The 13,024-nt window shown below is 38.1% G+C and overlaps 1 protein-coding gene across 15 annotated transcripts in view; it reads right to left on the bottom strand.

The window, feature by feature from the left end:
- The window catches only part of DYNC1I2 (dynein cytoplasmic 1 intermediate chain 2), a 59,761-nt gene extending 52,484 nt beyond the window's left edge, over positions 1-7,277 (bottom strand). For 9 of the 15 annotated variants that reach the window (XM_025460170.3, XM_025460171.3, XM_025460174.3 and 6 more), the window contains exons 1-3: positions 6,841-7,013; positions 5,151-5,267; positions 2,517-2,634 (exon numbers count right to left, since the gene is read on the bottom strand). In XM_025460170.3, coding sequence (XP_025315955.1) covers positions 2,517-2,634; positions 5,151-5,258 — 226 coding nt within the window. In that variant the 5' untranslated portion in view covers positions 5,259-5,267; positions 6,841-7,013. Of the gene's footprint in view, positions 1-2,516; positions 2,635-5,150; positions 5,268-6,372; positions 7,035-7,087 lie in introns of those variants that run through there. The other 6 variants (XM_025460176.3, XM_025460177.3, XM_035698000.2 and 3 more) reach the window with 5 other exon arrangements.
- Between the last annotated feature and the right edge of the window lie 5,747 nt (positions 7,278-13,024).

Genomic DNA, 13,024 nt, shown 5'->3' with positions numbered 1-13,024 from the left:
AAATTAACTAACTATATGGAGAAAACTAGATTGGATCCCTAACTCACACTATATTCAAAAATATAACCCAAACATCTAAAGGTGAAGGTTAAAACTATAAAGCCTAATAGAAAAAAATGTAGGGGGCAGCCTGGGTGGCTCAGGGGTTTAGCGCTGCCTTCAGCACAGGGTATGATCCTGGAGACCTGGGATCAAGTCCCACGTCGGGCTGCCTGTGTGGAGCTTGCTTCTCCCTCTGCCTGTGTCTCTGCCCCTCTCTCTCTCTCTCTCTCTCTCTCTCTCTCTCTCTGTCTCTCATGAATAAATAAATAAAATCTTAAAAAAAAAAAAAAGAAAAAATGTAGGAAAATATATATTGTGTCCTCAAAGAAAGGATTTCTTAAAAAAAAAAAAAAAAGACCAAAAAGTACCAAAAAGGGTTATAATTGGCAGCTCTATTATCAAAATGAAGGATTTGAACATATTAAAATGAAGGATTAGAACATATTAAAATGAAGGATTAGTTTCAATGAAAGATACTATAAACAGAGTTAACAGGTAATAGACTGAGAGAAGGCTTCTTTTTTTTTAGAAAGACTAAAACAAAGAAGTCCTCTCCTAAAATATACAAGGAACTCCTACAGCAAGAAGATAAAGAACTCCAATAGTAAATAGGTTACAGATATGAATATGCAATTCATAGAAGACAAAAAATAGATATTTGAAAAACCATCAACCTCAGTATAAAAAGATAAATTCATATTAAAACATTTTGATATACTACTTTATATCCATCAAATTGGCAAAAACTGGAAAGCTGAATAAAATCAGGTGATGATGTAGATATGATAAAATAGTCACTTTCTCATTCAATGGCATTAGGAGGGTAAACCAGTAGTCATTCTTGAGAGTGGTACGTAGAATCTAATAAATGTAAGTAAGCTTAAACACAATAACACAGCAAGTCAATTCTTATGCATACACCCCAGAGAAACTTTTCCACAGTTCTCAATGGGAAAGTATATATTCTTTATAGTATTGACTGTAATAGCAAAGCAAAGAGATAGAAGCAATCTAAGTACATATTACTTGGGGAACATATAAGTAAAATACATTGGAATATTATGCAGTCAAAAATTAATAACTAGATCTGTACTTAGCAACATGGGTAGGTCTCAAATACTGCTTGACAAAAAGGTACAAACAAAATGATACAAGGCCATTTATGTATATTAAACATACAAACACACACATGTGAAACTTTGAAATGTGTAACACATGTAGGACAGATCAAAAGTTAAAAACGCAAGAATGGGTACTTAATGCAGACTGGGAAGGGAAATGAAATTGGAGATGGGGAAAGAAGGAGAAACACACACCCCACCCCCCTTGAAGAATGGTCTTTCAAGACTTGATAATGGAGGAGGGCCATGAACTGAGAAATATGAGCAAGTGAATTCAGTGAAACTGAAGTCCTAAAAACAGAAAAGGAAAAAAAATTTCTGCAGGAGAAAAAGAAAGCCAATGACAGAAAAACTGATCAAAGACCATCCAACTAACAAGGAACTTGGTTTAGTTACTATTTTAACAATGCTGGTTCTGATTGATTTACTTTTAAAATTGCAATATACAATGTAAACTTATTAAATACATATAAATTAATATATTTCAATCTTCAAATTCTGCCATTAAGAAAAAAGCAAATGACCTGAAAGCTTTTTCATCTTGAAACCTTCTAGAAATATCAGCTCTAGAAAGAGTTGTGTTGTAGTTTCACAACAGGCAAATAGCAGTTACTATTTCTGGTATTTATCCCCTTAACTAGATGGAATTAGCCCACAAATGAACCCTAAATGACAAAGGCCATGTCAAACTAAAATACTGTGTAACAGCGTCCAGATCAGAATTATTTTAAGCAAGCACCTAATGCTTTCTGACATGTAATTAGACTGTTTTCAGTATCTCTACTATTTCAGCTTTATGGTTTAGTACCGTTATCATAATGAATAGCTAAAAAAAAAAGAGCAAGTCAAATTGCTGCCAAAATAAGCTACCAATACTATTTCCCTTATTAGCAATGAAATTAGGCGGCTACCTTTTCCTTCCATTCCTATACCTCTAAATACAAAAAAAACTTTTAGAACTTTGATTTATTATACCTCTTTTTAACCTACAGAAAAAAATACAGAGTTAAGATAAGGAATCACAGTCATCTTTGAACTAAATACAGTATGGCACAGAAAACCTATTCAACAAATGTTGAAATAAATTACTGATTTAATAAGAAGAGTCAATTGGTTGTTCAGTGTATGTTAATAAGTACTTAATCTTGCAACCCTTTTAAAAAAACAAAATAATCATATATTGGCACATGTGAAAAAATATAATTCTGAATAAATTAGAAGATCAATCATTTTTAAGAGACAAATATGAAAAATATGCTGAATATATTAAAGTCGATGCATTCATCTCAGATACACCTGAGCTGAATAGCATCTATTCTTAGGTCTTATAAATGGATATATTCTCATCCTTACCAATGGGGGATTCTGGAGTCAGCCCCATGCTTTGAAGCAATGCTTCTGCTTCTCTTCTTTTTTTTTCAAGATCTGATTCTTCTTGCACAGGAGCGACTGCTTCCTTCTTCTGATCAGTCTAGATTTTTACAGTTAAAAACTTAAATTTACATAGGGTATGAAACATTTCCGTTTGCAAAAAAAAGTGTATTTTAAATAATATACTAATACTGTATACTCTGGGGGATAGACTGAGTTTTGAACGCACATTATATTAAATGAAAACCATTCTCCATAGAGTTCTAGTACGTAATCTCCAAATGATTCATAATCAAGGAGTTCCCATTAAAGTTTTTACCTAATAGATAAATTCAAAAAGTACAGTCAACTTCTATTTATCTATAGTTTGAAATTGTTATCCACAGTTAAGAATTGTGGAAACCTCCTCTAGTGGCACAAAAGCTTAGATATAAATATCACAACACTGTGGGAAAAAAAAAAAGATTAAATTATTTAAGAGGTAACAAATTTTAAGTAAATGGACAATGTGATTTGTTGAAAATCAGTATGAATACCTCAAACTTCTGTATGAAGTCTTCATTGTATTTATGCAATTTTGTGTAGAAGATGTTTGTCAAAAATTCATCTGGAGAAAGGTTTTTATTTTTGTCTTTTTAAACTATAGGTCTTATTTTTATGACACTAAAAACATGGTTGAATTTGGTAAAGTTAAAATTCACTTTTGCATAACATAAAACATTTGTTATCAAAATTATTGTCAGCTGGGCAGCCCGGGTGGCTCAGCGGTTTAGCACCGACTTCGGCTCAGGGCGTGATCCTGGAGACCTGGGATCGAGTCCCAAGTCAGGCTCCCTGCATGGAGCCTACTTCTCCCTTTGCCTGTGTCTCTGCCTTTCTCTCTCTGTCTCTCATGAATGAATAAATAAAATCTTAAAAAAAAAATATTGTCAGCTTTTATTTCAGTCACTTTTAGCAAAATCTTCCAGGTAAACTAGATAAGCCTCAATAATCTCAAAGCATCCAAAACATCTCAAATGAAATCTAAGCCTTCAAAGGAAAAGTTTTACATATAGACCTCAGATGGCTATTTTGACCAAACAACTATTACTCATACAATTAATATGCAGTGAATTTTGTCAATCATTATATTCTATAATACCATTTTAACTTAAAGAGGTCATCAGTAAACTTCATCAAAATAGCCAAACAGGCTATATTATCAAATTGACACTTTATCTGTATAAACAGCAATATATTAGTAGACTCATTGTTTAATACTATTAAATCATCTCTTGTGATGTTTCATAACTTTTAAATTAGCTATAAATCATGTAGTAGATACCCCCAGGAGGCTATTTATGCCACTTATAGCCATCTTTAGAAAACAAAAATCAAATACATTCTCAGCACTGAAGGGTTTAAGGCTATATAGATACTACTTTGGAATGGATCTGCCTATCGGACTCCTGTTTCTATCAGTTAACTTTTAATCAAACAGCTAACTTAAACCTCCAATGTTCTTATGATAATGTATCACAGAAAATTCTTCAGTTTACAAGCCTTTACAACATCATAGCAATGCTGCACATAAATCATACTTTCAATTTTTCTGATTTTTCTTTTCCCTTAAGAGATTTCTAGAAGTCTTGGCTATTGGCTATCAAATAGAAAACCTTGGTACCAATGGCACCCTTAGGACAAATTATCTTACACTGACCATTTAAAACGTATCTGTGGTAACAGTATACAAATCTGTCCAAATAGTTGGGGAAAATGTACATATCAATGCAGGAACAAATAAAATAGCTCTAGCTCAGGGTCAATGTATATTTGCTGTACATGAAATGGTGATGTGAAAAATCAGAACACACAGGAGATTATTTACTAGAACTCTATTGAGAATGGTCTCTATTTAAGGTTGTATCAAACCTACTACTTGGTGAAAATATTTCCTGATGAAAGAGATAACAAACTCCCTAATCAATTAAATAACCTATTAGGTATTTTCTATTATTTATTCTGACAAACTGTTAGCAGTACAAACTGGCAAAACATTCAGATAACTAAGTTCAAATTCCAAACTAAGTTATGATATATATGCCACGTTTTCATGAACCATTAAAAGATAGATGTGCCTCACCTTATGTAATACATACATTCCTAGAAGAGAAATTATGTAAATTGGACTTTTATAAATCAAATCCCCAAAATGCAATCAAATCTATATGAAATATTTTTATTCAGTAAAAAAAAAAATCATATTTTAATTTATCAGTTTTGTCATTTTAACATATCTGGTTTCTTTAAAGGAAAATTCACTTACAGTGCTATATTTGTAGTCACGACTGTTGGATTTTTAACTATTCTGAAAGTATTACAGAAAGGCATAACTATTTGAGATTAAATCCAATTATTTGGGATCCCTGGGTGGCACAGCGGTTTAGCGCCTGCCTTTGGCCCAGGGCCCGATCCTGGAGTCCCGGGATCAGGCTTCCTGCATGGAGCCTGCTTCTCCCTCTGCCTGTGTCTCTGCCTCTCTCTCTCTCTCTCTCTCTCTATCATAAATAAATAAAAATTAAAAAAAAATTTGTAAATCCAATTATTTTACATTGTTTACTTAAAAATAAAACATACTTCCTTTTTCTTCCTTTCTTCTTCTTTTCTCTTCTTTTCCTCTCTGATTTGGGCCAACCGCTGTTTCTTTCGTTCCAACTCTGCCTTTAATTCACTTTTGTCCGACATGTTTGCGACCTTAAAAAACATAATCATTGACAAATCATCATTAAGTTGGTTAAAGTAGCTCTCTTTTAAAAAATTAGTCTTCAAGAGGAGAATAATCTCAAGAAGCTATGAAAGTTCACTGCTATGGAAAGACAGCATATAAAATCTAATTTTTAAATATGGAAGCAGACGGGCACCTGGGTAGCTCAGTGGTTGAGCGTCTGCCTGCCTTTGGCTCAAGTCATGACCCCGGGTCCTGAGATCGAGTCCACATCAGGCTCCCCTTAGGGAGCCTGCTTCTCCCTTTGCCTATGTCTCTCCCTCTTTCTCTGTGTCTCTCATGAGTAAACCAGTAAAATCTTTAAAAAAATAATAATAATAAATATAGGGGCAGCCCGGGTGGCTCAGCCGTTTAGCACCGCCTTCAGCCTGGGGCATCATCCTGGAGTCCCTGGATCGAGTCCCGCGTCGGGCTCCCCGCATGGAGCCTGCCTCTCTCTCTGTGTCTCTCATGAATAAATAAATAAAATCTTAAATAAATAAATAAACATATATTACTGAGATTTGAAGAAAAACATTATAAGGAAATTTATATAAATGAATATTCAGAGTTGAACAAAGTACCTAGCACACAGTAAGCTCTTTAATGCTCACATGACCAAATTTAACACAATGTCTCCGACTATTAAGACCGAGAACAGGGCAGCCTGGGTGGCTCGGCGCCGCCTTCAGCCCAGGGCGTAATCCTGGAGATCCGGGATCGAGTCCCACGTCGGGCTCCCTGCATGGGGCCTGCTTCTCCCTCTGCCTGTGTCTCTGCCTCTCTCTCTCAAGAATAAATAAAATCTTAAAAAAAAAGAGAGAGAGAGAGAGAGAGAGAACATGGGCTGTCATTAAGGAGCTCTGAGGCTGTAGGACGGAGATCAAATCCACGGCCAGAGCTCTGCACTCATCCCTAGAAATCTGATAAAAGACAATATCCGGTCAGACAAAAATTCCCATAAATTCTAAAACTGACGTGTAATAGTAATATTTGAGATAAGCAAAAAACCACAAAAATTACCACTAGCTTACTAAATATACTTAAACTAAATACATTTAGTCTAGTCAAAGCCCGACAGCAGCAAAGTCTGACCGGCTCATCCTCCCGGGCCGGAAGCTCCGTGACTGACAAGTTCACTTTCCCGAAACTACAAGGAGGAGAACGCCTCTGGAATTTCGCGCTACAGCCTCCACGCCTGGGCGCCTTCCAACATGCGCGGTGCTGTCAACGCCGTGTCGTGATGACTTTTATTCATAAAATGGAGCAAGGCGAGAAGGAGTCACTCTCCCGCCGAGGTCACGGCCAGCAGGGCGCGGCCCAGGACAGGGCGCCTGGGAGAGGCGGCCTGGGGCGCCGGGCGAGCCCGGGTGGGTCAGGAGAGGCAGCGGAGGGCAGCGGGGCGTCTCGTCTCCCCGGCCTGCCTGAGTCCCGCGCGGCTCTCCGCGCTCTCCTCCGGGAGCCGGGCCGGGCGGCGCGGGCAGCGGGCACCGCCACCCCGCCCTCGGAGCGCCGACCGCAGACAGCAGGCGGAAGGGCCTCAGGGAAGCACAGCCAACCCACCTGTCAGCTGGCGGGATGGGAAAGAGTCCGCCCGCCTGCAACCTCCGCCGAACGTCCGTCTCCCTCGCTCCCAACTCCCGAGAGTCGCAGCCACTAGCTCCGCCGCTTCCCGAAGCACACAAAGAGGGATGGGCGGCGGCTACTACGGCGAGAGCTTAGGGACAAACGGCTTCAACCCGAAGGCGGTCGCTCCCAGAAAGAAGGGGTGGGGCCCTGCGGCGTGAACGGCAGCCCCGCGGTGACTCACCTGTGTAAAGCAGAAACCAAGAGACAAGACAAAGGACTCTGCCAGCCGAAGGACCCGAAGTGTCTGCACCTGGCCAAGACTGCAAGAAGACGCCTGAGGTCTACGGGCTGAGTAAGCAACCGCACCGCCCTCGCCTTACAGATGGACCGGATCACAGAGGGAGAACTACAACCCCCAGCGGCAAGGGAAACCTGCGAGCCACGAGCAATGCATTCTGGGAATTGTGGTCAATGGTAGTCGCGAAGCATGCTGGGACATGTAGTGTTTTTCTGAGCTTGCGGTTTCCGACTTCGAGGCCTTCTATCTTCAGTACTCCAAGGAGAAGCTTCCAGCGCTTCCCTTTAACGTACTGTGGTCCGCTGCTCAGTGCTATGTGTTATGTATTTTACACACACATACATATGTCATATATATATTATGTCATATATATTAATATTAATAATATATATTAGTATATGTATTTCACACATGTCATATAACATGGCATTAACACATATTAATATATATCAATACTATATATTAATATATGTATTTTACACAATATATGTCATATATTATGTCATATATATTAATATGTATTAATATATTAATGTCATTTAATGTCATATATATTATTAATATATGTGTGTGTTATATATGTTATGTGCATGCATGCACATGTGTCATATAATAAGATCTTTGACTCAACATTAGCCAGATCTTATGGATTATTTTCAGGTGGTGAACTTATGTATTACACTGCACATGAAAAACATTTTTTTAGGATATATGCACCAGTTTTAGGAGGAAAAATGCCTTATAGATGTTTCATGTGGCATCTTAGGCAATATCTAAAATATAAACCTAAATTTTGAAAATGTAGTGTAACCCATTCTGTCAGAAATGTGACCATTTATCTTTAAATAGGAAAAGATTCGTAAGTCTTGGTTTTTACTAGCATTCTTGGGCTTTTGTAAACTTGACTAGCTGGAGTGTTAGAGTTATGAAAATTAACAGTAAAAGCTTCTCTTTTTTTTTTTTTTTTTAAGGTAGATGTGGAGCCAATGCTGTGCTTGAACTCAACACCTGAGATTAAGACCTGAGCTGAAGTCTACAGTCAGGTGGTCAACCAACTCAGCCACCCAGGCACCCCAGCAATAGAGACTTCCAATTCCCATATTTTCTCCTAATATTCATCACATACACATGGAATGTTCATTTGAGCCTACAAATAAAATGACTACTGTTGGAATAAATAAATATAGATAAATAAATGTTTATCAGCATTGCAAATAATTCTCCAGTACTTTATTGCAGTGTGGTGGATAGCATTTTAATTTTCTCTCAAAGAATTTTTTTTAAAGATTTTATTTATTTATTAATGAGAGAGAGGGGGGCAGAGGGAGAAGCAGGCTCCCTGCAGGGAGCCCAACGTGGGACTCCATCCCGGGTCTCCAGGATCAGGCCCTGGGCTGAAGGTGGCGCTAAACCGCAGAGCCACTCAGCTGCCCTCTCTCAAAGAATTTTTTAAAAGTGAGAATTTTACACTATTTTTTTTTAAGATTTTACTTATTTATTCATGAGAGACACAGAGAGAGGCAGAGACATAGAGGTAGAGTCAGGACTCAATCCTAGGACCCTGCAATCATGACCTGAGCCAAAGGCAGATGCTCAACCACTGAGCCACCCAAGTGTCCCAGAATTTTATTAAATTAAAATCAATCATTTTATACTATTGAAACCAAGCAAGAATGATTTCCACAGTTGTTAGGTTTTTAACATACAAAAAAAGGAAAAGTCATTGGAATGTGAATTTACCAGACATGTATGGGGAAATACACATTTTAAATTTTTGTACTTAAATAATTTAAAGCATTATTTGGAAACAAAGCTAACACCAAAGCACTGTCTTTCTTACATTTTAGAGGGACATTGCCCAAACCTAAGATTAACCTTTAGGATTCAAATTCTAAGTCCTGTGCCTAGTCTTCTTTATCTTACTGTGCCTATATACAAGATAAATATCACAGAAATAAATTTGAGAAAGAAAATTCTTTGAATTTCAGGACTTTTCCCCATAACCTAAAATTTCAAAGGGCCTTATAACTGTGTTTTCTTTCTTTCTTTTTTTTTTCTTTTGGTAATGTTTAGTTTTCATTTATTAATTTAAAAACTTGCTATTGATTGCCTATCATGTGCCAGGAATGGTGCTGGGTGCTGTATAAAAGAGCTAAAATGCATATTTCTGTCAGGACACTCAGTTCAACTAAACATTATGATGGGATTCAGTAGAGAAGTGATGGAAATACTCTGGAAAAGAAAATTTTCAGAAGGAGGTAACTCCAGAACTAAATTTTTGACTTTGGAAGATTGAATTAGTAGTTAACCAAGCAAAGAAGATGCAGAGAGTTGCCTTAGGAAGAGGAAAGAATGTGGCCAATGTACATAATATGAGAGTATAGACCACTGGAAAATCTGGAATAATTCAAAATGGCTGTAGGCGAGGGCAAAAACAAGAGAATGAAGCCACAGGCAGGGGCAAAGTCACATATCTCAGTTTAGATTTAGTCCTGGAGATGATGTGAATCCACCGACAGATTTTAAATACGAGGATGGTGTGGTAAATTTAGTATATTAGACATATGACTTTCGAAGTAGTCTGAAGAAAGTCTGATGTGATGGCATTTTTGGCCTTCAAACTCATTTCTTACCCTTCTTTGCCAATCTCTATGCCTGGGGTGGGGGGGCTGACCTCAGCTTCTTTGATGATTCCCCTGTGGTTGGGTTTGACTAATGAGAGGCTTAAGCAAGGTTATCTGAAGACTGATGGAAGGTAAAATTTGGCATCTCTTCCCTACTTCTTCCCTCCTTTGATGTTATATCTCTGATAGTAGTAGTAGCTTCATTCCTTCCTGGCTACAGCTTTTGCATGTGGCCCCTCCTTAATGGCTCTTTCACTAGGCTCTGGAAACTTTATTTCCTTCTTTTGTCTCTTTAGCATCCCCTCTGTAGCTAGTCTCCAAGTACTTCATCAAGTTTTTTTTTTTTTTTTTTTTTTTGAGCTTTATCAAGTTTAATTGTTCACTTACCTCTGTCAGCCCTTCTGCAACCGGTCCTTTCATCAAAGTATCTTCATTTGAACTCTGGGTGAATTTGCTTCCAGCTGAGACCCTAATTGATACAGCTTAGTTGGAGGGATAGGAGATGGAGAGGAGAGGCAGGATAGAGACTAGAAGCAGGGAATGTAGTTGGAATGCTTTTTGATGGAGCCAGAAACTACATGTGAATGAGCCAATGCATTTGCAGTGGGAATTAAGAAAAACAGACTGGAGAAATGTTAAGATTGTTTGAGACTTTTAGAGCAATAAAACAGATTAGGTACTCCAATTTACCTTCCTCCTAAAAACAACTAAAAATGTAGGATAAAACACCCTCGATTTGCTTCAATGAGCTGGCAAGAAAGTAAACAGCACTTAGGATAAAAGAAGGTGGGAACCTAAATGACATATGCCTAACTTGGTGAATTTTCAGAGCTTGTAGGCAGGAGATCACAAGAGTCAAAGCCCAAGGCCTGCTCTGGACTGCTATTTCAAAAGGAAACCTCTAAATATATTCTTTTTTTTTTTTCTTTTTTTTTTTTTTTAAGATTTATTTATTCATGACAGACAGAGAGAGAGAGGCAGAGACACAGGCAGAAGGAGAAGCAGGCTCCATGCTGGGAGCCTGATGCGGCACTTGATCCTGGGACTTGATCCTGGGACTCCAGGATGGAGCCCTGGGCCAAAGGCAGGCGCCAAACCGCTGAGCCACCCAGGGATCCCCTCTAAATATATTCTTGATTTAAGAAACCTACCTCTACTCCTGGAGAAATGCCCAGCAACTTTGACACTGATGGGATGGGAATGAGGAAGCAAATTTCTGAGAATGTACAGTCACAGGTGGGCCCTCACGTGGCTTTTCAGCCTGAAATTTCAGTACCTGGATGGTACATAAAAACCTGGACTGAAAATTTGGTTTAAAGTTATCCAAACCTGTCATTTACTTAGCCGCCTAGGAGTAGCAAACGTGCATGTTTTTGGAGGGACTCATCTTATTCCAAGCTTTGAAGAATTCAACACTTTGAAGAATTCCACATTGAAAAATTTCAAAAAATATAAGCTTAAAAATCACAAAATACACAAAGGAAGAAGGCAACAAAAGCAAGAGCCAACAACCAAGACAATATATGAGAATAAGACCCACAAAGACTTCAGATATTAGAATATCAGACACTAAATATAAAATAAATATGGCTAACTATTGTAAAACATAAAGGAAATAAAAATATGACTAAAACAGCAGATTTAAAAAAGAGCCAATTAAATCTTCTGGAAATTAACAATATGCTAACTGAAATTTTAAAACTCAAGAGAGGGGGATCCCTGGGTGGCTCAGCGGTTTAGCGCCTGCCTTCGGCCCAGGGCATGACCCTGGAGACCCTGGATCGAGTCCCACATCGGGCTCCCTGCATGGAGCCCACTTCTCCCTCTGCCTGTGTCTCTGCCTCTCTCTCTGGTCTCTCATGAATAAATAAATAAAATCTTAAAAAAAAAAACACTCAAGAGATGAGTTGAACATAGCTAAAGAGAGCAGTACTACCTTTACACCCAATGTTGGGCCTCATACTTTGGAGTCTGCTCTGAGGAATCTGAATGGCTAACAATATGGCCAGTCATATGAAATCTATATGCCCCCTTACAGATCATACTTCTAACACCAGGGGCACTGAAATTCCCACCTCAAATAGTCTCAAGCTTGCTTCTGTTGCCTTATGCAGACCTCTACTCCAGTTCTCTCCTCCTGAGGGTAGCCTGCACTCTCAGGGGGTGGCCAAGAAATGGCTCTTGTGGGGCTATGATGGGATTTGGATTTGTAGGTTGGCTGCCTAAGTGTGTACATTAAATGGCCATTTTGCAGTATGGAATGGAGCTGAGGATAAAAAGAGAGAAGTTTGGGGTTAGCAGTTAAGAGTTAGCATATACTATGCCGTATTATAGTGCAGAGCTCTATGTATCCAAGAATTTTAAATTCAAACCTATTTTTTGTCAAGATAGGAGGAGGGAATATATTTTATTTAATTCTTTATTAGTTTGATTTTTGACTTTTAAATATGTCTCTATAGTGTATAGTCTTTTACTTGTACTTTTGTCCAGGGTCCTAGAAATATTAGGGGTAAATCAAGAAGAGAAAATATTTGTATTGGTAGGTAGTACTAAATAAGTTATCCAGAATGTAGTACAGAAAGACAAAAAGGTAATATGGAAGGAAGATTAGAAATGTGGAAGATAGGAGGAGAAGGTTTAACAAGGATCTAATGATATTCTAGAAGGGAAGGGGAGAGAGAAGAGAACAGAGGCAATATTCAAAAGGACACTTTTCCTCAACTGGCAAAAATCACTAATCCACAGATCCAAGAATTCCAATTAGCTGCAAATGGGATCAATGAAATCTAGAACTTGACACTACAGAATGAAACTATAGAAAAGAAAGGAAAACAAAACAACAACAAAAACAAGAAAAAAACCAACCCTGGAACTAACCCAAATGTCCATCAAATGACGAATGGATAAAACTGTAATATATTTATACGATGGAAATCTACTCAACACCAGAGAGGAATGAACTACTCATTTGTGTAACAGCATGAATGAATTTTGAAGACATCATGCTAAGTCAAAGAAGTCAGAAAGAAATGACTACATACTGTACGATTCCATCCTAATATCTTAGACAAGGCAAAACTATGACCAAAGCAAATCAGTGGCTGCTTAGAGCTGGAATTGAGTGACTAATTGCCAAAGGGAGCATAAGGGAACTTTTTAGAGCGATGGAAGTGTTTTGGTTACTCTGGCTTTGTAGTTAAGTTTTGCAATCAGAAAGTGTATGATCTCCAACTTTGTTCTTTTTCAGGATCGTTTT

Source organism: Canis lupus, chromosome 36, assembly GCF_003254725.2.
Source record: "Canis lupus dingo isolate Sandy chromosome 36, ASM325472v2, whole genome shotgun sequence".
NCBI lineage: Eukaryota > Metazoa > Chordata > Mammalia > Carnivora > Canidae > Canis > Canis lupus.
Note: the sequence above shows the minus strand (reverse complement) of the source record. Positions and strands in the feature narration are given on the sequence as shown.